The 23,025-nt window shown below is 36.9% G+C and overlaps 2 protein-coding genes across 2 annotated transcripts; both read left to right on the forward strand.

Annotated features, from left to right (window-relative positions):
- Nucleotides 1-5,091: 5,091 nt before the first annotated feature.
- On the forward strand, nucleotides 5,092-6,965 carry LOC112010482 (uncharacterized). The gene is made up of 2 exons (XM_065781911.1): nucleotides 5,092-5,798; nucleotides 6,221-6,965. Exons 1-2 carry the CDS (start codon nucleotides 5,092-5,094, stop codon nucleotides 6,963-6,965), a joined length of 1,452 nt encoding a protein of 483 aa, XP_065637983.1.
- Nucleotides 6,966-8,542: 1,577 nt separating this feature from the next.
- On the forward strand, nucleotides 8,543-17,959 carry LOC112010460 (zinc finger CCCH domain-containing protein 48). Its single transcript, XM_024042801.2, has 9 exons — nucleotides 8,543-9,478; nucleotides 9,564-9,659; nucleotides 10,249-10,338; nucleotides 10,585-10,686; nucleotides 11,128-11,274; nucleotides 11,436-11,555; nucleotides 11,671-11,730; nucleotides 17,236-17,333; nucleotides 17,457-17,959. Exons 1-9 carry the CDS (start codon nucleotides 8,978-8,980, stop codon nucleotides 17,599-17,601), a joined length of 1,359 nt encoding a protein of 452 aa, XP_023898569.1. The 5' UTR covers nucleotides 8,543-8,977; the 3' UTR covers nucleotides 17,602-17,959.
- The last annotated feature ends 5,066 nt before the right edge of the window (nucleotides 17,960-23,025 follow it).

Below are 23,025 nucleotides of genomic sequence, written 5' to 3' on the forward strand. Positions count from 1 at the left end.
AAATAATAATAAAAAATACCGAAATTCACGGTACTTAAAATAAATCAGCGTGTAACCTGTGGTAAAACAATTAAAATTATTAGATTTAAATTATACTTGTTTTATAAAATTTTATTGAATTTATATTTTTCGGTTTTTATACTTAATAATTTCTTTATTAGAAAAAATTTAAAAAAATTAGATTGACATATAATGTAAAATTGGACTCTAATTTTTTTTTTAAAAAAAATTCAATTAAAATCTAATTTTACACTTAATAATTTACTTCACACAAAACTTAAAAATTAGATAAAATTCGTCATGCAAAGAAAACATAAATAAATAAATAAATAAAGCTAAACACGCTATAATTCAGATATATATCTAATTTTATGCACATATCCGCGTCATAGCGAATCCGACACAATAAGAGACGTATCAATCTCTCTTAACATCAAAAGAGTTGGGGTATTTTATTTTATTTTATTTTTTTCAACGGTCAAATGGGAATGCGGAAGATAGGTTCCCATTTTAAAGAAACAAGTGGGCCACGATTAGTCCTGACGTAGTTTCTACGGGGAGCGATACAGAAACAGTATGGTCACGATGAAGGGACAAAGGTGGAGGGCCACCTTTAAAACGCGTGAGCAATTTTTAATTTTAATATTGGTAATGCTTTTGGCAATATGAATGAGAGACAAAGGAGACCGATATCGTTTCCAATTTAGCTTTCTCTTTATTGAATGTTACCAATTTTTTTAGCTTTGAAAAAGATTGCTGTGTTTTTTTTAATAAATATTTTACTATTTTAGTATCCATCGAGGTGAGTGTACCATGCAATTTAAAATACTAAAAATGATGTCAAAATAGCATTTTCTAGTATAAACCTAACCCAACAACCATCCTTCCCCCCCAGGCCACAGCTAAACTAAACTCTGAAGGTTAGTGTTTAGACAGTAGAGAATCCCTGAAAGCGAAACCTTAAAACGCGTACTTGGTGGAGGCATCATCTGTGACTTAAATAAGTACAAAGTCCAAGCTCAAGGCCTGGCATGGTAGCCCACTTGTTCACCTGGGGTTGGGCTGATTTTCTGCCCATGGGTCAATTAAAAATGTAAAATAGGGTCTGTTCATCGTCGACCCTTAACTTTATTAGAAATATTAGTAGACGCCTAAGGGCATTGATTTATGACATTGAAATAAAGTGGCAGCAAATAATGCCATTATTTTGAATGAATAAAGTTTCTTCTTTTACTTCAAGATACTAACCGGCTCTGCAATGCTTGGCTTCCACCACCAATGGCCCAAGAGAGAAGGACTCATTCTCTCGCGTCGTGTGCTTCGTCAATAACTCATTCGAACCTGCTGACCTAGATTTTGTCTACTCCACTCTCAAATGGATCTCTATCATCATCCTGTGAGATTTCTTCAATTCTTTTTACTTAAGTGTGTTTAGATACCGCTTATTTTGCTAAAACTGAAAAATTATTATTGAAAGTAATGTATATAAAAATAAAAGTTAGTTGAAATAGTAAAGTAGACATATAAATAGTGCCAAAAATTTTAGTAGAGCTTATGAATAATAGCAAAAATGGGAGCCTTTCTTCAAGCCTTTGCCAGAGCCTCTTTCAAGGAGAAGCTTGTGGGTGAAATGCCAGGGGCTTTTGTGGAAGCTTTTGATTTTGAGAACCTTATGGAGGAAGACGATGTTTCTGATGCTGAAGATGGGGAGGACAACGGGCAGCTGAGGGAAGGTTGGGTCTCTGTCAAGCTGACAAAGGAAACCAAGCGGCGCATCAGAGGGCCCTCGTCTAAATCTATTATAGTCAAGCTTGTTGGTAGAACAAATAGCCTTCTTTACATGCGGACTAAGTTGAACCAAATGTGGAGGCCGACGAGTAGAATGGATTGTGTTGATCTTAGTTTTGGGTTTTTTCTGGTTAGATTCTTTTCCAATGAGGATCTTGACAATGTTTTAATGAAGGGCCCATGGTTCATTGGTGGTCAGTTTTTATCTATAAGGCCATGGGAGCCTTTCTTCAAGCCTTCAACGGCGAATGTCTCACTGATTGCAGTGTGGATACGCCTCTGTGAACTTCCCATCGAGCTTTACGAAGCAGAGGTACTTAAGGAGTTAGGAGAATCCATCGGAAAGGTTCTGAGGATTGACTCTCATACGGCAATGGAGGCTCGTGGCAAATACGCTAGACTGTGCGTTCAAATTGATATAAACAAACCTCTGGTAAACACCATCCTGATTGGGCATTTTGAGCAAGTTGTGAGTTATGAGGGCATTCAAAGCCTCTGCTTTTCCTGTGGAAGGCTTGGGCACAGAAGGGAAACTTGCCTGTACACCATTCGCAAGGGGAAGGAGCAGGTGGCGTCGGATGAGGATGGGCTGCCTAGGCATGATGCATCAGCTCACGAAGCTCATGCTGGTCATAGTGCTCAGTCCAGTCACGCCATGGCAGATGTGTGTGAGACAAAGGAGGAAAACGGTCAGTACGGACCGTGGATGGTAGTGAGCAAAAGGACAAACAATCGTCGAGGGACAAAAACGCTGGCCAGTACGGAGAGTACTAGCAAATCAGCCAAGAACGTTGCGCCCCAACAACCTCCAAAATTTTCAGAATTGAGGAACACGGTGCCTAGTGGTCCAGCCTTTTCACAGGGCATGACACGTAAGGAGAGCTTGCATGGCGCTGGAAACCAGTCCAAGAGGACCGAATCTGTGTGGACTCCTAGAGATAGTTCCAAAGTGGGTCCTGTGGATGGTTTTGGGCCGACAAAGGGGGTCAAAGCTAGTGTTGGGCCTCTTAATATTTCATCTCCTCAAGCCCAAACCCAAAGGAAATATCCGGCCTCTGTTAAAGGTAAAAAAGGCATTGCCAGGGGTTTGAGTCAATCCTTTCCATCTAACTCTGACCGAGCTTCAGTGAGGGAGCTATCTTCTGCAAAATCTCCTTCTCTGCCTCCCTTCCATGTCTCATCTCTAAACCGTGCCTCTGCTGATCTATCCTTTACTTTCTTGGCTTCTTCTAGTGAGCCAAAACGTTCAGATGTGGCTGATGAGGACCTAAGCGACTTGACCGAGCAACAATGCTTAGGGGATGGGCGAGGTTCAATTTCAAGTACTGATGCTAAGACAGCCAATGACAGTGGGATTTTAGGTGAGTCTACCAACCTAATTTCCAGTTCTAATGGTCAAGGTCAGTTTTTGTGTGGTGGTAATAGGGTTATCGTTGTTGAGGAAATTACTAGTCCTTGCTCTAAAGATGGGTCAGTTTATGAAGAATTGGGGTTTGACGGTATGGTATCGGAAGGAGGGGACGGAGTCCCTCCATCTGATTGAATGGTTTCCTCCAATCTCTCTTGTTTTAATAATGAATTTTTTGATTTGGAATAGCAGAGGAGCCTTAAAACCCTCTTTTCAGACTTACATTCATGAGTTAGCTCGGCGGCATGATCCGGCTATTTTTGTAATTATGGAGACTAAGTTGGGTGGGAGTAAAGCCAAGGAAGTTTCAGACAGGCTTCCTTTTGATGGTGCTATACATACAGAGACGATTGGCTTCTCTGGTGGATTGTGGTTGTTGTGGAATGAAGATAAGGTGGAGATCAAAGAGCTAGCTAAAACAGAGCAGGAAATTCATGTGGAAGTTAAGGTGTGTGCCTCTAATCTCTCATGGATTTTTTCTGCTATTTATGCCAGTCCTAGGAGTGAAGAGAGGTGCATTCTCTGGAATAATCTTGCTAAGGTTTCTGAGTTGCATAATAAGCCTTGGATAATGGCGGGGGATTTTAACGAACCTCTGGTCCAGGAGGATAAATTTGGTGGAAGGGGAGTTAGTGTAAATCGGTCTCTAGCTTTCAAAGATTGTTTAGATATGTGCAGTATGGTTGATATGGGGTTCTCTGGGCCAAGGTATACTTGGACTAATAAGCGTGATGTTAACAACCTCATTTTGGAGAGGATTGATAGATTTTTCATGAATCCGGAGTGGTGTGTTCTTTACCCTGAGGCGAAAGTCACCCATCTGCCTCGTTGCCACTCTGACCATTGCCCGGTCCTCTTGGAAACTGTCCCTTTTAGAACAGTTCACCTAAACCGACCTTTTAGGTTTCAGGAATTCTGGCTTTCGGATATGTCCTTCCCTAATATTGTGTCTAGTGCTTGGAGTTGCAACAGGAAGTTAGCTGAGTCTATTGAGGTTTTCTCAAAGGAAGCAACCTTCTGGAATAGGAATCACTTTGGGAATATTCATCAGAAGAAGAGGAGAATTATGGCAAGAATTTATGGTCTTCAGAAAGCTATCTCTATTTGGCCGAGCTCTTCCCTCCTTGAGCTTGAGGAGCAGTTGAATAAAGAGATGGAGGTGATCCTAGACCAGGAAAGAGATCTCTGGTTACTGAAATCTAGAATTAATTGGATGATCCAAGGGGACCGCAATACCTCTTTCTATCATGTGTCTGCATTAGCCAGAAGGAAGAGGAACCATATTGCCTCGGTTAAAGATGAGAGAGGAGAATGGTTGACTGTTGAGAGGGAAGTAATGGAGCATTTTAGGAATGGCTTTATCTCCCTGTACACCACTTCTCTCCATGAGACCTCTCTGATGACTAGGCATAATAGGTTTGGTCAGGTGCAGCTTTCGGAGGAAGTTAAGGACTCTATTAGTGGCATGGTTACTTTGGAGGAAATCAGAGACGCGCTATGGTCTATGAAGCCGCATAAGGCGCCAGGGCCGGATGGCCTTCACGCCGGGTTCTTTCAACGTTTCTGGCATGTGGTTGGGGATTCTGTTTTGGAGGAAGTGCAGAGAGTCTTTAGAGAAAGAAAAGTTCCCGAGTATCTAAATAGAACTCATATTGTTCTTATTCCAAAAATTCAAGGCCCTGAATCCATTGGTAACTACAGACCTATCAGTCTGTGCAACACCACTTATAAGATCATCTCCAAAGTTATTGTTGCTCGGATTAGACGCGCATTTGGACTTTCTTGTCTCGCCTTACCAAACTGCATTCGTTCCGGGAAGAAGAGGAGCTGATAATATTGTCATTGCTCAAGAGTTGATCCATACTATAGGTAGAGCCAAAGGTCGTAAGGGGTATATGGCTATTAAGATTGACCTGGAGAAAGCCTATGACAAGATTGAGTGGAGTTTTATTAGGGAGATGCTGATCTTCTTCAACTTTCCTGCCACTCTTATCGATCTTATTATGAGCTGTGTTTCCTCCGTTTCGACATCTCTTCTTTTCAATGGTGGCTGCCTTGATTCCTTTTGTCCATCTAGAGGTATAAGACAAGGTGATCCCCTCTCTCCTTATCTTTTTATTCTTTGCATGGAATTCTTGGGTCATTTGATTGAAGAGAAGTGTGAAGCAAATCTGTGGTCTCCGGTGAGAGCCTCTAGGAGTGGTCCTTCTTTCTCGCACTTATTCTTTGCAGATGATCTGGTGCTCTTTGCAAATGCGGATCAAGTTAACTGTAACACTATTAAGTCGGTTCTGAATGACTTTTGCCTAAGGTCTGGGCAGAGGGTGAGTGTAGCGAAGTCTCGTGTTTTCTTCTCTCCCAATGTGGGGCCGGATCAAAGAATTCTCCTCTCTGATATTCTCGGGTTTAATTCAACTCCTAATCTTGGAAAGTATCTGGGGTACCCGTTAAAGCATGCAGGAGACCGCAAGCACGACTTTGATTTTGTGCTAGATAGAGTTAAGAAGAAATTGGCAGGGTGGAAAGCAAACTTACTCTCTATGGCTGGCCGGGTGGTTCTCATCCAGGCTTCCTCCTCAACCATTCCGAGCTATGTGATGCAGTATGCTTCTCTTCCAAACAAAATTCTTAATGGCATTGACAGGGTCAATAGAAACTTTCTCTAGGGGACGACGGATCATGCTAAGAAGATGCATTGGGTTAATTGGGGTGAGGTGACAAAACCTAAGGAGGCAGGTGGTTTGGGGTTACAAACTGCTAAAGGAAGAAATACGGCGCTTTTGGCCAAGCTAAATTGGAGGGTCCACCAGAGGGGAATGCCCCTTGGGTAAAGGTGTTGAAGTTCAAGTACTGCAATAGGCTTCGCCTCAGCTCAAGAAATGAAGCGAGACTTCCTTGTTCCCCGATATGGAAGGGGTTAAAGAAGGGGGAAGGAGTCTTCAAAAAAGGGGTTAAATGGATTCCTGGCCATGAAAGCAGTCTTAATTTCTGGTTTGATAATTGGTCAAATCTTGGTCCTATTAGGTCCCATATCCAAGGCCCTCTTCCGCAAGACTCGGATAACATGCAAATAAAAAATGTTCTTTCTCCCACTGGTTGGAATTGGTCCAATATCCCTTTTGAGATCCCCCCTGAAGTAAAAGCTGAGATTCAAGCCGTCCCGGTTCCCCGTGTGTCAAGGTGCAGTGATAAGCTTGCTTGGAAGTTCTCTTCAAAAGGGGATTTTGACATGAGAAGTGCCTATCTCCTTGCCATTGATGATACAGGTATTGGTTCCTTCTCTGGCTCTTGGATTTGGAAACTTTCATCCTTGCCCAGAATTCAATTGTTTATTTGGAAGTGTATGCAGCAGAGTATTGGAGTCAAGGATTGTTTAGCCAAGAGAGGAATTCCACTAGATACTACCTGTCCATTATGTCATTCAGAAGCTGAAACTATTCTGCATGCTCTCAGAGACTGTAATTTGGTTAGACCCTTATGGCAACAACTGGGTATACACTGTTTGTATTCTACATTTTTCTCTCAAGACATCAGGGATTGGTTAATCACCAATGGCGGTCTTAAGACAACTCAAAATGCTGCAGGTATTCCTTGGAATGTTTTATTTTCTTTCGGTCTTTGGCTAATCTGGAAGCAAAGGAATCAAGGTGTATTCAACAGCAAGAGTGTCAACGTGAACTTAGCTAAGGTTATTGCAGCTCAACCTCTGAGTTCTTCCTTTGTGCCTCTCGGCCTAGTCAAAACAAGAGAATGGTGCTCAGGCAAGTGAAGTGGGAGAAGCGGGGTGGGATGGTTGAAGCTAAACATGGATGGATCTTGTAATGCAGCTTTGGGTAAGGCAGCTGGGGGAGGATTGGTCAGAGACAACTTGGGAAACTGGGTGGTTGGCTTTGCTAGGAAGCTAGGCAACGTGAATAGCTTCACGGCAGAAATTTGGGCGCTTCGGGATGGTCTGATGGTTTGTCGACAAATGAATCTCCCTGCCATTATCATTGAAATTGACGCAAAGGCTCTTGCTGATGCACTGAGGAATCCCAAGTATAGCAACTCAGTTATCTCTCCTTTATTTGATGATTGTAAGTACCTGATCTCCCAACTTCCTCATGTTCGTATCAATCATATCTTTAGAGAGGCTAATAAATGTGCGGATCGATTAGCGAACTCCGGTTATACTCAAGATGTAGAGTTTCTTATGCATTCTGTTCCACCTGTGGACTTGGTTTCCTTTGTTGAAGCTGATTTCCACGGTGTTCCTTGTAACAGGCTTGGACCTGAGTTGGTTCCCTCCTTTTAGTTGAATGTCATTTCCTGTTTACCAAAAAAAGAATAAAGCATATGTTGTGTCCTTGTTCCATTATTAGTTTTAAGATTTATTAAAAAAAAAAAAAATCAGTTTTCAGCAAATGATATTAATGTTACTTCTTGGTATTAACTTTAGATAAATCAAAATGTCATTATCGATTCCCAATAAATTTTTTTTTTGGAGAAAACAGACATCAATTGCATTAAGTCAAGGCGACCAACTTGGCCTGAACAACTCAAAAAATATGTTTGGTGGTACATTTTCCATTCAGACAGTTAAATTAGGCAAGGTAATTGCCTTTCTAGCAAGAGAGTGAGCTAATGTGTCCCCTTGACTGTAAACATGAGAGAAATTAATACAAGAAAAATAAGGAGCTAGAAGTTTAACATCCTGAATAATATGACCATGTAATGCCAGAGAAATTCATGAGATGTGTCATTTAATAGGTTTTATATTGTCTTATGAGTATTGTTTAAAAAATTGTTAAACGACTCCATTTACTAAAACAAGCTGAAAAAGTCTAAAAATTGACTTTCTCAAAAAAAAAAAAAGAAAGTCTAAAAATTGAATTTTTAGGGCTTGCCAAAAAGCACACCACAATTGGTACTCACCCTAAACAAATTATATTTAAGTTATGCATTCTTTTTTCTAATATAAATTATCTTAATTGTCTTTCTTAATTTTTTTTAATCTTAAATTCGAACCTAGATATCTTTATCAATAGTACCAAGAAATACAATTGATCTATAGGTAATGACTCAAATAAACAACAATAACAATTCAAAAAGAAAAAAAAGAAAAAGAAAAGGAAATCTTCAATAACAAATTTTCTTAATTAGTTGTAAACAAAATAGCTTCTCAAAAAAAAAAAAAATTGTAAACAAAAAAATTTGACTATAAAAAATCAAACTAAAAAAAGTAGAAGAGAGATTCAATAAATCATCACATTTTAAAATCAAACCCTATCTATTATTAAAAAAAAAAAAAAAAAAAAAAAACCCTTTCCCCCTTATTTTCCTCGAATATATGGATAAGTCACTTGGGTTTGGTCTGTTGGGATCAGTTTAACACCTCATCATCACTTTCTCCAGTTCCACTTCAAAACTTTGCAAAGGTACAACCAACATCAGCGCGCTTCAAACTCAAGGTTTCAATCAAGACACGCAATTTCCCAAATTTTATTTTTACTATATATAATAATAACTATATATTGCAACTCCGATTGAGGGTATTATCGTAATTCCACACCTCATCCCGTACAGTCGACGCGTTGTACTACCGTATTTCTTTCTCCCCCACCTCCTTCAACCTCAATACCCCGCCACACACACACACACACAGACACAGAGATCAGCAATTTTTCTAGGGTTTCGTCAATTTCAAATTTCAATTTTCCCCCAAAAATCTTCTCTGAGATTTAGGGTTTCTGATACATTTGAATCGGATTGGGATTGATCGTTGATCGGAGTTTCGTAGCTATGGATGTAGATAGCGGAAGCAAGAGAGTGTTTCAGAGACTAGGTGGCCCTGTGGAAAATTCCAAGAACTACCACCACGGCAACAACAACAACAGCAGCCAAATCCAGAAAGTGTGTTATCATTGGCGAGCCGGGAATTGCAACCGCCATCCATGTCCGTATCTTCACGGAGAACTACCTCCGCCACCCAACGGCTCCTCCAAGCGCGGCGGCGGCGGTGGAGGTGGATTCTCCGATGACTACTCTTCTTCCTCCTCTTCCTTCTCCGGCCCACGCTCCTCCAGGCCCAATTACTCCAACTCTTGGGGCCGAGCCCACGGCGGCGGCGGTGGTGGTAATAGAACTCTTACGCGTAACAATAAGCCCACCGAGAAGGTTTCCAAGGTTTGTAATTTTTGGATCCAAGGGAACTGTGGTTATGGCGAAAAGTGCCGATACTTGCATTCTTGGAGCACCGGTGATAATTTTTCGATGGTGGCGCAGCTCGAGGGTCATCTAAAGGTTGTGCTTTTTAAGGTTTATGTGATTTTGATTGTTTTTTGGGGGTTTTTGTTTTTGGGGTTTGATTTTGGATTTTGATGAACAGGTTGTGAATGGGATCGCATTGCCGTCGGATTCCAATTCGCTTTATACGGGGAGTAAAGACGAGACAGTCAGGGTTTGGGATTGTACAACTGGGCAGGTTGTTATTTGCTTTTTTCTTTTTTTAATTTATTTGGGGTTTGATATTATATATATATATATATATATTTTAATTAAGTTTGTGTTTGATTGCTGGGAATTTATAGGAAGAGAAGGGAAATCTAGGTTGTTATTTGCTTTTTTCTTTTTTTAATTTATTTGGGGTTTGATATTATATATATATATATATATATATTTTAATTAAGTTTGTGTTTGATTGCTGGGAATTTATAGGAAGAGAAGGGAAATCTATAATTTGATCGTTAATTTTTACTTTTTAGTTTTTTGGTTTGTACTAAGTAGTGATATGAAGTTGCACTCATTGAAAACTAGGAAAAACGGGGCCACCTTCTTATGATAAAAAGATAAATTTTTTGTGAGAATTCGAAATTGAGTAATAGTGGTAAACTTAGGTCTGTTCTTTTTGCACTGATGATTTTCATTGTCATCTGGTGCAATTGATGTAGTGTATAGTAAAATTTGAAAAATAGACTGTTTATTTTACTCCTGATTGGGATTAGGTTAACTCTCTCTCTCTCTCTCTCTCTCTCATAGTTCATTTGTTATGGTTTTACTATATTTCTTTGCAGTGTAAGGCAGTGATTCAACTTGGTGGTGAAGTAGGTTGTATGATCAATGAAGGCCATTGGGTCTTTGTTGGAATCCCAAATGCTGTCAAGGTAGGCAACCTCAAGCTTTTGTTTTTAAAATTTATAGTGCAATGTAACGGTTCCTTTCTTTCCTTCTTTTATTTTATTATTATTTTTTTTTTGGGGGCGGGGGAGAGGAGAGGGGGTTATATTAAGGTGTTACTGTTGTGAGCTTATTAGTGTGAGTATAACAATACTCTCTCTCTCTCTCTCTCTCGGCCAAGCAGTGAGTAGAATAATATCGTGCTTAATGGGGTTTTGATAATGATATTGCAGGCATGGAACACACTAACTAACTCTGAACTGAATCTTAATGGACCTGTAGGACAAGTTTATGCCATGGTTGTGGGTAATGATTTTCTCTTTGCTGGTATACAGGTAATATTTTGGACTATGAGTACGATTTTGTTTAGTATGATTTTTTTTCTCAATGTTCAGTAAGAGTTGTTTTTTTGCAACTTTTAGTGGTGGATTGATTGATGTGTAGGCCTGCATCATTGTGTGAACCATCAGATTGTTTTAACTATGTTATTGAGGGAGGAATTTTGATATTGAAGGATTTTAAAGGTGGTCACTGTGCCTATCAGGCTATCAGGGGTATATACTTTAAATAAAAATGTGGTAGATGTGGACCCTTGGTTTTGTTGAAATTCAGATTTGATAGTTTGATTTGAATCAATCGTAATGAAAATCCATTGCATCTTTAGGGAGACATTCTGTCCCCGTTTGTGTTTGATTGTGTATGCGCCTTTTTTCTTTGTTATGCGTGTGGAATTGACATATTTTACTGGTATTTATTGGAGATTTTATTTGGTGCAGGATGGGTCTATATTGGCATGGAAATTTAATGTAGTTACCAACACTTTTGAACCGGCTGCATCACTTACAGGTCATACCCTCGGAGTTGTTTCATTAGTAGTTGGAGCTAATAGACTCTATTCTGGTTCTATGGACTGTTCTATAAGAGTAAGTTGGTTTCAATATCGTTTTATTCTATGTATCTAATCTTTTTAGTGGTGTACTTTTAGAGTTTTATTTTAAAGAATACACAGTAGTTGCATTTGGAATGCATTTTTCCTGCTTTTTGAATTTTCTTTTCTTAAAAAATCATATGTGCCTTCTTGCAGGTCTGGAACCTTGAAACTTTGCAATGTGTACAGACACTAAAGGAGCATAGTTCAGTTGTGATGTCTGTTCTTTGTTGGGACCAGTTTCTTTTATCATGCTCATTAGACAAAACAATAAAGGTTGATGTCTCTAATGTTTATTTTATTTAATGTATATGTATGTATATATCTCTAGATTTTTAATATGCACTAGAGCTACCAAGTTTTTATGTTGTTCCATTTTTGTTTTGTGCAGGTGTGGGTTGCTACAGAAAGTGGGAATCTGGAAGTAACATACACTCACAATGAAGACCATGTATGTGGTTTGTGATATTTTATTTTTCCTTTTCATGCATATTAAAATTTTATTTTTAAATAAGTTGGCTATATCAGAAATGAAGTTGGTGGGCTTGTCAATCCATTTAGTTGAATTCAGATGTTGATATTGATAAAAGGAGCATTTGATTTTCTTTCCTTCTTAGTATGTTGTTGAAATTATCAAACTATCTTGGTTATATCAGAAATGAATTTGGTGGAGGGTGATGAGGTCATGAGTTCAAATTATCTCGAGAGATTATGTTCTATTGGTAAGCTACATTCTTGAACTCATGACCTCACCCTGCACCTAGAACTTATAAGGGGAGGAGGTGCCTTGCTATTGGAAGATCAATTTTCATTTGAAGGGAGATTACGTGCACATTATATTTTGAAAGACTCTGTGCTGTATCTGAAATTTTTAAGTGTTATTTTGAACTTTTAGGGTCTTTTCATAACCCGATATTATGAAAATGATGACTTATTTGTCAGATTAATCTGCATTTAGCATTCTAGGCGGCATGCTTTAGAGATCTGCAAGATTCAAGAAAATATAATATCAGTTTTCAATAAAAGCTGTTTTGTCCATGGTGGAATTCAGAGGATACTGAGGTAGTGTTTGGTAACACTATTGGCCGAATGGATTCCAGTGGAGTGTATCCTACTAGAATGCATTATAGCATAATACATCTTTCTAAAAAATTACACTTCGCATTACGCCAAGACTTCTCTTAAAAAATAATTATGCTTAATGTAATTGTGTTTGGTTATGAATTAGTTTAGAATGCATTTGGATCTGATTGGGCTAAGTAAGAGATATGGGTCAGGTTGGGTTTATATTAAGGACCCACGGTGTTTTATTTTTATTTTTTTGGCTGTGATTGTGGCATGGGGGATGATCCTCACGCGTGACAGTCTCCTTAAGCAAGGTTATAAGATATTAGGGTGGTGTTGTATGTGTCGGTGTAGTGGGGTGTCGTTATAGCGGGGAGTCGGTGGATCATCTATTGCTACACTTCACTGCTGCGTTCAAGTTGTAGAGGAATTGGGTTGGTAAGCATTTTTCCGACATTTGGAATTTAGTGCCTCTATGTTTGATGTGGACATTCTGAAGGGAACATAACATACGTGTGAGGATGTAGAAAGTACAGGGACTCAATTGTTAACTATGTTTATAGTAGGCTCTTTTATTAGATTGGTATCATGCATGGGGTCTCACTAATAGCACCTCCATTTGAGAGTTCCTGCCATTGTCGTCTTTCTGTATACAGGGATGGAATCGAAGTTTGGGGGGGGGGGGGACTTAATATTAGTTCGTTGAATTTCATAATGCCCATTAACATCTTAATCCCATATTTGTGGACATAATCTATGATCATGTTGCAATGAACTAATACTTATTTCATCAATAGCAATTCTTCAAAATGTTGTTCGATGATTTTCATAAAATAGAATATCAGTAATGACTTCTAATTTGTTTGTATTTTCTTTCAAAAAAATCAAACATTGTAGTTGACTTTCCCATTATCTACAAATCATATAAGTCATATAAATTATAAGGATTGATTTAGATGTACATAACATTCAAATAATTTCTTGACTTGTAAAGTCATGAGATTTTATCCAATGTAATAATCAATGTTTATTTGGGACTAATTTTTGGAACAATGGATTTATTATAAGATAGGGAAATAATGAAGTATCAAAATAAATAGTAGAATGAGTACTCTCCATGTGTTATTTAGACATACCTTACACCTTTTTTTTTTTTTTTTTCAAATTATTATTATTATTATTTTTTGGACTAGTACAACTTTTATCATTAGTTACATACCCTTTGAACCAAAAGTTGACACATATATACTCCATCTAGCACTATAGCAAAAACATGCCACAACCCCCTCTATCCATTTAGGCATTCACAAGTTCACCATTCACACAACATAACACAACACAATTATTTTATTTTATTTTATTTTGATGAAAACGATAGCCACAAGTTCGCACACTATTAGTTACTCGGGTATGGGGACTCACGATTAGTGATTCTCTCCCCTCTTTTCTTAGCGCTCTTTCTCTTTTGTAATTAATTTGTTGTTGGTTTTCTTTTTTGTTTTTTCTTTGTTTTCTTCTTCTTGTATTTTCTAGGTTTGCTCTATGTTTTTCATTCATAGAGTAGCCGTTCGTATATATAACATTCTTACTTATCAAAAAAAAAAAAAAAATTACTCGTATTTATCATTTGGCAAAACAAAAATTACTAACATAGCATTTATTGCAATTCAAGAGAGAGGGGAGAGCATAGACTAGAGTAGTGATCTGCAAAAAAAAAAAAAAAAAAAAAAAAAAAACAGATTCAAAGTGGCTTTCATCCTCATAAAAATAAATTAAAAATTGGCAGAGGATCCGCCTCACAAGCTCACACAACGCATCTTAGAGAGTGCAGAGAGAGGGGACTGAGGAGAGATTTCAGAGAAGAGAGAGGTCAGATTAGAGAAGGAAGAGCCTGATTTGCTATATTGCCTGAAGGGTATTCTTGTTATCTAGATTTGTGATTTGTTTGATTGGGTTTTTTTGTTTGTCTGAAGTTTTTTTGGGTAATTTTTGGGACAACTGGGCAAAAGGGTAGGTCAGATATTTTTTCTATTCGGGTTTCATGGGTGAATTTGTTAATTATTTCGGGGAGGGGGGCCTAGTATATAAATTTTGGGATCATATTTTAATATTTTTATTTATATTGTGTCTCTGTCTATATATAATTATATCATCTGTAAATCTTCAGATTTTTCCATGTTCCTGGAACATGAAGTAGTCTCTTTGCAATATATATCTTTACCTATAAAAAAATATTAAGAGGAAAAGGAGGGCCACACACGTCTGGTTGGTTTTGACATGACCTGCTTCTTATCCTCTCTCTCTCTCTCTCTCTCTGGGGAGCTTGGCCATTGCTGAACCATCCTGTCTCTCTTCCACCCTCCCTATTGGGTTTTTGGGTTCAAGGTTTGATTTGAGTGGGTTTGTGGGATGTAGGTGGTTGCTTGGCCACCATATTTGAGGATGTGGAAAGTACAAGGACTCAATTGATAGCAATTTTTCCCAAGCTCTTTATTTGATTGGTCTTTTGCATGGGGTTTCACTAATAGCAACTCCATTATGAGTTAAAGTTGCTGTCATTCTGATTTCTGTACATAATACTGATACTTTGTAATTCTTTAGACTCCTTTATGTTCATTGTACATGAAGTAGTCTTATTTCAATAAAATGTCTCTTTAATTACCCAAACACAAGAATCCTTCAGTTTTGAGGATTCTCATTTTAGCTTCCTAAAATGAAAAATGAATGAATGCATTCTTGTGTTAAAAAAAAAAAAAGGTTACCAAACATGCACAAAAAGGCCAAATGTATTCTCATGCCTAGAAGTTTGTGTAATGCATTCCAAGTTGAGATAGCAAACATGGGCCAAGTAAATAGTACATTGCAAGCTTCAGTGTGGTTGAATATTAATGGGAGATTATAAACGTTAACAAATTGTTCTTTTTCCTTGACTGATGATTTTGCGAAAGATTACTTCTCTTGGAACATGTCAATTCGTTATGTATGAGTATGTGTGATCAAAAGAAATATGCAGTTTGTTTTGCATGTTTGTTGAAATTTCATTAAGTATTGTCGTCTGTTGCTTTAGATAGATTTGTTTATGTGTGATCAAATGACTTCTGCTGTCTGTTTTTGGCATCAATTACTGAGTATATTGTCTTCTCACATCTAGATGTGATTTTTTCTAGAAGAAACAAGATTCCATCACATCTCTCTCATGCCACCTTTACTTCAAAATTTCTAATTCAGTTGTAATCTGTATGAATTGTTGAAACTCTCTGTGACCATGAGTGCCCCATAAGCTGGCAAATTAAAATGTAGAAGACCTTTGTATGTTCTTTTCATTTCTTCTTTGGGAAACCAAAACCATCCAGTTTTTGTGAATTATTTAATTCACATTGTGTCTAATTTCAGCATAAAAAGTTGCATTCAAAGAGTTGGGGGCTCTAGTAGTCAAGAGTGAATTTCTTCACGGCTGCTTTGTAATCTTATTAGAGATTTTTAGTGTGGTCTGTGCAATATAAATCCAAACTGCTTTCAAGTGGAGCAAAATAATTTTCTGATTGGCCATATCTTGGCTCTATATCCATCCATCTTTTCTCTGCCATAAATCATGATCTCTCTCTGGAGTTCTTATCAGCAGAATTATCTTTATTGTTTAGCGTCAGAAGGATTCTGTTGGATGCATTAAAAGAAGTCATTGAGGAAGCATCTACTGGCAATTGTAATGTCTAGGACTTGGAAATGGGTTTTTGGTGTCAAATTTGCGTATGTGAAAACCTTCAATGGATTGTTAGTAAGGCAGTCCATGTTTCAAGGGGAAAATTTAGAGTTCTATCAAAGTTCTGAGTCGTGATGTGCTGGACTATGATGGCTTTTGGAAATTTATGATTCTGGAAAAGGCTTTAAATTAAATTTTTTTGAATGGTATTATAAGTTTATTCCTAAGCATACAATGAGGATCTGATGATTTGGATTATAGATTATGATGAGGTCTCCTCTTGGCTTGCATGTTCAGATCTGTAGGTGTTGATAAACTGTTGGAGGCTTAAAGATCGGCCATGATATTTACTGTGTGCAAGGTTTTCTGTGCATGTATACTTCTTAAGTTGGTTTTCAAATAATAGGCTACTCTGCTCATTTTAGTAAAAAGGATCATTGGAGCATTTGGATGGTAAGGATTGGTTTTAGAATTGGACCAAAAAAGATTGTTTTTAGTTCTGTTTGGGGGTATATGTGGTTGGCGTTAATTATGTTTAGGGGTGGAGGCTTTTGATCTTTAAGGCTGTTTAGGGGTGTCTTTGGCCCTTTGCAGGTGATGCATATCTACTCAATTACTTGTTGAGCTTTTATAACAGAATTTGTGGGAAGGTCGTCCTGATTTTTGTGGTAATTTATTTTATTGTTTTGTGTGTGCATGCGTGTGCATGTTTGAGGGCAGTCCGATGGTACGAAACACCATCCCCAGGAACCTCTATTTCATGATATAATTCAACCATGAGTAATTTTTGGTCTTTCACATAGGATTTTTTAAAATTTTTTATTTATCTATTTCAGCAATCAGCGTACTTTCTCTCATTTAATATTTTTGCTTACCCCCCTTCCCCTTAAAAAAGTTTTGGTTTTTGGTTGTTGATTTCTTTTAATTTATTTAGTACTTATATGCGTTTGGAGTAGGAAGTTATCTGAGATGAGGAAACGGTTGGTTGTGGATTCTTGTTTAGAAATGAGTGAATATGGGTGGCATTATTTGAAATGATATGTTATTGCCATTCTTTTTTTCTTTTTCTTTTTTATATTTGAAGTAAGATGTTGTGCTTTAGTAATTAAATGTTGCATACATCTTGAAAGAGAGTTTCTTTTATATTGTAGTATAGTTGGTTTAATGAAGTTATGATTTTGTCTGCTGCAGGGGCTGCTTACACTCTGTGGGATGCATGATTTAGAATCCAAGCCCATCTTGCTATGCTCTTGCAATGATAACACTGTCCATCTTTATGATTTGCCATCGTGAGTATTTTCTTGGTTTTGACTTGTGTCCATTTTATTTAATATTTTTGTTAGCATCTATTTGTGTTTTCAAGAACCTAATGAACCATTGTATATGTTTTCTGTTGGTCTATCCTGCTTTAGATTTTCCGAGAGAGGTAAAATTTATGCTAAACAGGAGGTTCGAGCAATTCAGATGGGTCCTGGAGGCCTGTTTTTTACTGGTGATGGAGCAGGCCAAGTGAAAGTGTGGCGGTGGTTGGCCGAATCAACTGCTACAACTCGATGAGTGGCATCAATTATATTGCCCTCTGCATTTTTCTCTTGATTATATTGATTAGTTGAGTTCACTTTTTCTTTTTGGGTCCCTTTGTAATTTGTGAGTTTACAGAAGGAATCATAAGTTGAGAAAGCTAGTTTTCGGGTTTAGTTTATAGTGGTAGTACCGTTGTATGTGTTCTCTGTTTCTCAGCACCAAAGCTGTTGTCTCCTTGCTGTGTGCCATAATTATGAAGGGCATTTTGGCCCCTATCAAGGCTGTAACATTTGACAAAATCATGATGAAAATTGAGCAAATATTCATATTGCTTGCTGCAAGAAAATGTTAAAATGTGCATTGAGACTGAAATCTCATCGCGCGTTCTGTACTTGATCATGTATACATCTTTTGTTTTGTTGATAGTTCGAATACAGCGACTTTTCCCCCCACCCTTTTTGGGTTCTGCTGCTGGCACGTGTCCTTCAGGGATGGTTTTGCAGACTTCAGACTTCAGAGCATAGTATGTTGGGTGTGTGATGAGTTGTGCATTGTGGGTTTGACTTGGATACAGGCAAAATACATAGAATTTAAAGTGGTACGGTATTATTTAGAGAGGTTCTGGTCACTGCTTGGAATTTTTTGAAGGATTCTTCGTTTGGGATGTTGTAATAGGTGGTGACATTGCTATCTTAGGCTAAAACATACAAGATGATGATGTTAATAGCAATTCACAACTCCATGATATGACTTGACTTTGATATTGTATTAATATTTTTCTACAAGAATTTTCCATTTCCAAAATCCTAATAAATCATTGCTTTATAGATTGTAAACTTGTTAGGAAATTGCTTTACCTGTGTCTTGCCTTGTTTGATATAGTTCTCATATAGTCGTGTGTTTTGTCAAGTTTTGTTTTCAAAACTAGTCGTAGATCCACGTGATATATGAGAATAAATTGTTATTTTGTATTGTAATATAATGTATAATTTTTTTCCTAATTTTTTTTGAAGATAATTTGTCTTCTCTAAAAATTAAATAATTTTAATTCGGTCCAATTAGGTTTACTTTGGTCCACTCAGTCAATTTCGGTTCTCCTTTAGTCCATTTTAGACTAATTGGGACTTAAATTGATTATTTTTGTTGGTTTTCTTTTCATGTTTAGCTCAAAAATACTTTTTTTTTCCTCTTCACTTTTGAGTTAAAAAGTATGAAATTTTATTAAATTTGGGCTAAACTCTTTAGTTTTGAGTTAAAAAAAAAAAAAAAAAAAACTAAAATAGACATTAGAAATTAGAAATATGAGCCCTAAAAATACAATAAAAAAGATAAATATTCAAAAGTCTTATTCAGTCCATATTGGTTCTCTTTGGTCCATTTTGTCATCTTCAGTCCAATTTGGTCCAATTTGGCTCATTCAGTCTTATTTAATCAACTTCGGTTTAATTTGGTCCATTCAGTTCACATTGGCCCTTATTCTATCTACTTCGGACTAAATCGGTCCATTTAGTCCACATTGGTCCTATTTTCTTCGGTCAATTCTATCCACTTTGGTCCTATTCGGTTTATTATGTGTACTTTGGTTCTATTTCATCATATTCGATCCAATCTGTTCACTTTGATCCACTTTAGTCCTATTCAGACCATTTGGTTTTATTCGGTACATTTTGTCCATTATGTCCTATTCAGTCTACATTGCTTCTATTCGGTTCAGTCTGTCCATTTTAGTCCTATTCGATCCAATTTGGTCCCGTTCAATTCATTCTGTCCACTTCAGTCCTATTCGGTTTACCTTGTTCCTATTTGGTCGTATTCTCTCCATTTGATCCAATTTAGTCCATTCAAATCATTCAATTCATGTTGGTTTACTTCGATTTATTTTTGTGCACTTACATAATAGGAAAAGACATGTTTGGGTTGAAAGCACCTAATTTAAATCCAAATTTATTAAAAAATAAAATAAATATCAAACTCGTAATATCAAAAATCTTAAGCATAACATTTATTGTTGCTATACTTTTGTTAAGTCTCAAAACTCATATCAAACTTACACTAAATATGTATAATTTATTCTCTAAATTTTATTGGGGAGAGAGAGAGAGAGATAGACTACTTGTGATGGGGAACTAAAAAATACAACATAAAAAACATATGAACCCAAAATAGAGTTTTAAAAAATCACAATGATTCATCAATATAAAGTAGAGTTGCAAGAAATAATAAAAAATCGAGAGAAAGAGAATAACCACTTTTTCAAGAGAGAATGTGAGAGAGAATAATAATAATTTTATAGAAAATAATATGAGAAGAAAAAAAAAAATCAAATTATCCAAGTCATGTTACGTAATAAAACAACATTATATTTGTGGTGGTATGGCCTGCAGTGAAATAAAGATTGTTGGGCTAGGACCCCCAATTAATTTGTATGTTGCATTGGGTATAGCCCAAAATTAGAGATCCCAAGAGAAGTTTGGGATGGTGGATGATGAAGATGAACGGTTGTGAAGTGGTTCATTACTAAAAATCTACTGCCCGAGGAAGATTTCAAACAACCAAGGTGTCCTGAGTTGGATCACCTTTCCCAAGTATTAGATGATGATTTCAAACAACCAAGGTGTCCTGAGTTGGATCACCTTTCCCAAGTATTAGATGATGATTCCTTTCTTTCTCTCATGTTTTTTCTCCCCTAAAAAAAAATGTTCCAACTCCTTACCTCGGCCTTCTCCTCTATTTTTATACCCTTATATTAGTGGACTAGTCATGATGAGAGAATATTTAGCATGCGTGTGGGTCCCTCCACTTGCAAAGTCTGGGTGGGCCTCTAGGTCTAGGTTACTATTCCAGCGTGTCTAATCTTGTATTAGGGAGTGAGACCCATTGTTCTGCTATTGAAATGATTTCCTAGTAACTTGTGTCTCATGCTGAATCTTGTGCTTGGCTGGTAGACTCCCTCAGGGCATTACTTCCCTTCCTTGGACTGATGAGGTTTGCTCGGATACTATAGAGAATGCAATAGCCTATGTAATTCAGCTCTGGCCTTTTATTTGTGGGATGGGCCTATGTTTGATGGTTCTTGGCCTAGGTTTGGCATGGGCTAAACTTTGTTCTACCATAATATTCTTTTATGCTATCTTTATAATGCAATATGATAACATTTATGAAATCAAAGAGAATAAAAAAGATAACTTAAAACACAAAACATAATCACATCAACCCAAAGTAGAGTTCCAAATAATACAAACATTCATCAACCTAAAATAGAGATGCAAGAAAAATATTAAAAGAAAAACCCACCAAAAAAGAAAAAAAATTGAGAGAGAGAGAAAGAGAGAGAAATAACATTTTGTGTGTGAAAAAACTATGAATAGAATGGAAAAGAGAATTATAAATTTATAGTAAGAGGAGGGAAAAATAAGAAAAGTAAAAAAATAAAAAAAGATAAAGGGATTGAGGAAAAGTGATATTAAGGTAGAGAGCAGTGGGGAGATGAAAAGGTAAAAATGAGGAAAAAAGTTAGAAAAAATATAACAATAAGTTAAGAAATTAATAAGGAAAAAAAAAGAAGAAGAAAAGAATTAAAAATAAGAGAGAATGTTGAAAATGGGTGGATGATGTGGCTCAACAGAAGTGTAGCAATAATAAATGTTACTCTTCAGCTTATATATATATATATATATATATAACAGCCATTAAAAATAGGACAAAGTTTAGCTATTGTAGCCTAACACTACAACTTTATTTAATATTTTTTCATTGGATGTAAATTTTGACAAATCAATCATTGAATTACATTTTCTTCTTATAATCTCTATGCTTGCAAAATTTTTAGAAAATTAAAAATCAATAGTCATGTCATCAATAAATTGTTTAAATTTCAAGCATAAACATGCAATCCAATGGTTAGATTTTTGAAATATGTAGTAATGTTAATAATAATAAGTAAGGTTATAGCCTTAGGTTACAATAAATTTTGTAGCTAAACTTTGTCCTTAAAAATAATACTTGCATTTCATGTCATATTAGTCTGTGTTAAGCATAATGTCTTAAGTGTGGATGTCCAATATGGTATTCAAAGATTTTTAAGAGGAACTGACAGTACTTGGTTTCCCAGTTTCTATGGTTAGCAAAAAGCCATCCTACAACTAAGCACCACATTGTGGCCTTGGCCCTCTACATGCTTGAGCCTAGAGGGAACAGATTTTAGGTTCATATTTTTAGGGACACAGATCTCATCAACTCAGGTTTCAATGACCCAACTCAAAGCAACTGTTTGCACCAACCAAGCTTGGATATACTTGAGTCAGACCTAAACCTTTGTAAACAGTGCACACAATTCCCACTTCTACAAGGTTTGGAACAGAGAGTTTCTTCATTCAATATTATCAAGGACTGATAAGCTTGAGAGATACTTTTTTTGCAATCTCTTAAAGCACTAAGAAAACAAAAGTACATGTGGACTCAAGAGATTGAAAATCTCTCTTCAATCCCATGAATTATCAGGCTTTCTCAAGCTTCATTCTTATCCTTACATTTCACTTATCCCCTTTCTATCAGTCCTCATTTGTTGAAGAAACCTATTCATCAGCACAAGGTGTAGGTTTACAATCATAATGGTTAAAATAGAAGAATTTAACAATCTTCTACTAAATGAATGCTAAAATACCTATGTCAAAATACTTTTTTTTTTTTTGATAAGTAACATAAAAATTTTATTGAAAGAACATAGCCCCGTACATAGGAAATGTACGAACGAGGCAAAAACATCAAGAAACCAAAGTACAATGATCAAGCAACCCAAGAAGGGAAATACAAGAAAAAGAAGGTAGAACCAGACACCATTCAAGAAGAGTAAAAAGAAAAAAAGACTTAAACTCAAGAATGGACTGTTCGCGATTCTCAAAGCTTCTTGAATTTCGTTCCTGCCAGATACACCACATCAAACAGTGCGTCACAATCCTCCAAATAACTATATTACGGTGTCGCTTGAAATTGCATGACTAACAATCCAACAAATTCACTACCCTTTGCGGCATCACCCAACAAATACCAAACAAGTAGAAGATCATACTCCACATCTCACATGCAATAGGACAATGAAGGAGGAGATGATCTACAGATTCCCCACACCCTTTGCACATAAAACACCACTCAAGAACAACAAAGTGCCTCTTCCGAAGATTATCTATAGTTAAAATTTTGCCTAAAGCCGCAGTCCAAGAGAAAAAAGCTACCCGAGGAGGAATCTTCAATTGCCACACCATTTGCCAAGGGAAGGGAATGACAGTAGAAGAGGATAAAGAATGATAATACCCATTCACCTTGAAACCTCGACTGCAGGCTGGCTTCCAACAAAGTTTGTCAACACCAACACCTTGCACCTTTGTGGAATAGATCAAGACAAAAAACGAATCCAAAGATAGTGACTCTTGATCGTTCACTAAATGAGAAACTAAATGT

The sequence above is a fragment of the Quercus suber genome, unplaced genomic scaffold, assembly GCF_002906115.3.
Source record: "Quercus suber isolate HL8 unplaced genomic scaffold, Cork oak 2.0 scaffold_282, whole genome shotgun sequence".
Taxonomy (NCBI): Eukaryota; Viridiplantae; Streptophyta; class Magnoliopsida; order Fagales; family Fagaceae; genus Quercus; species Quercus suber.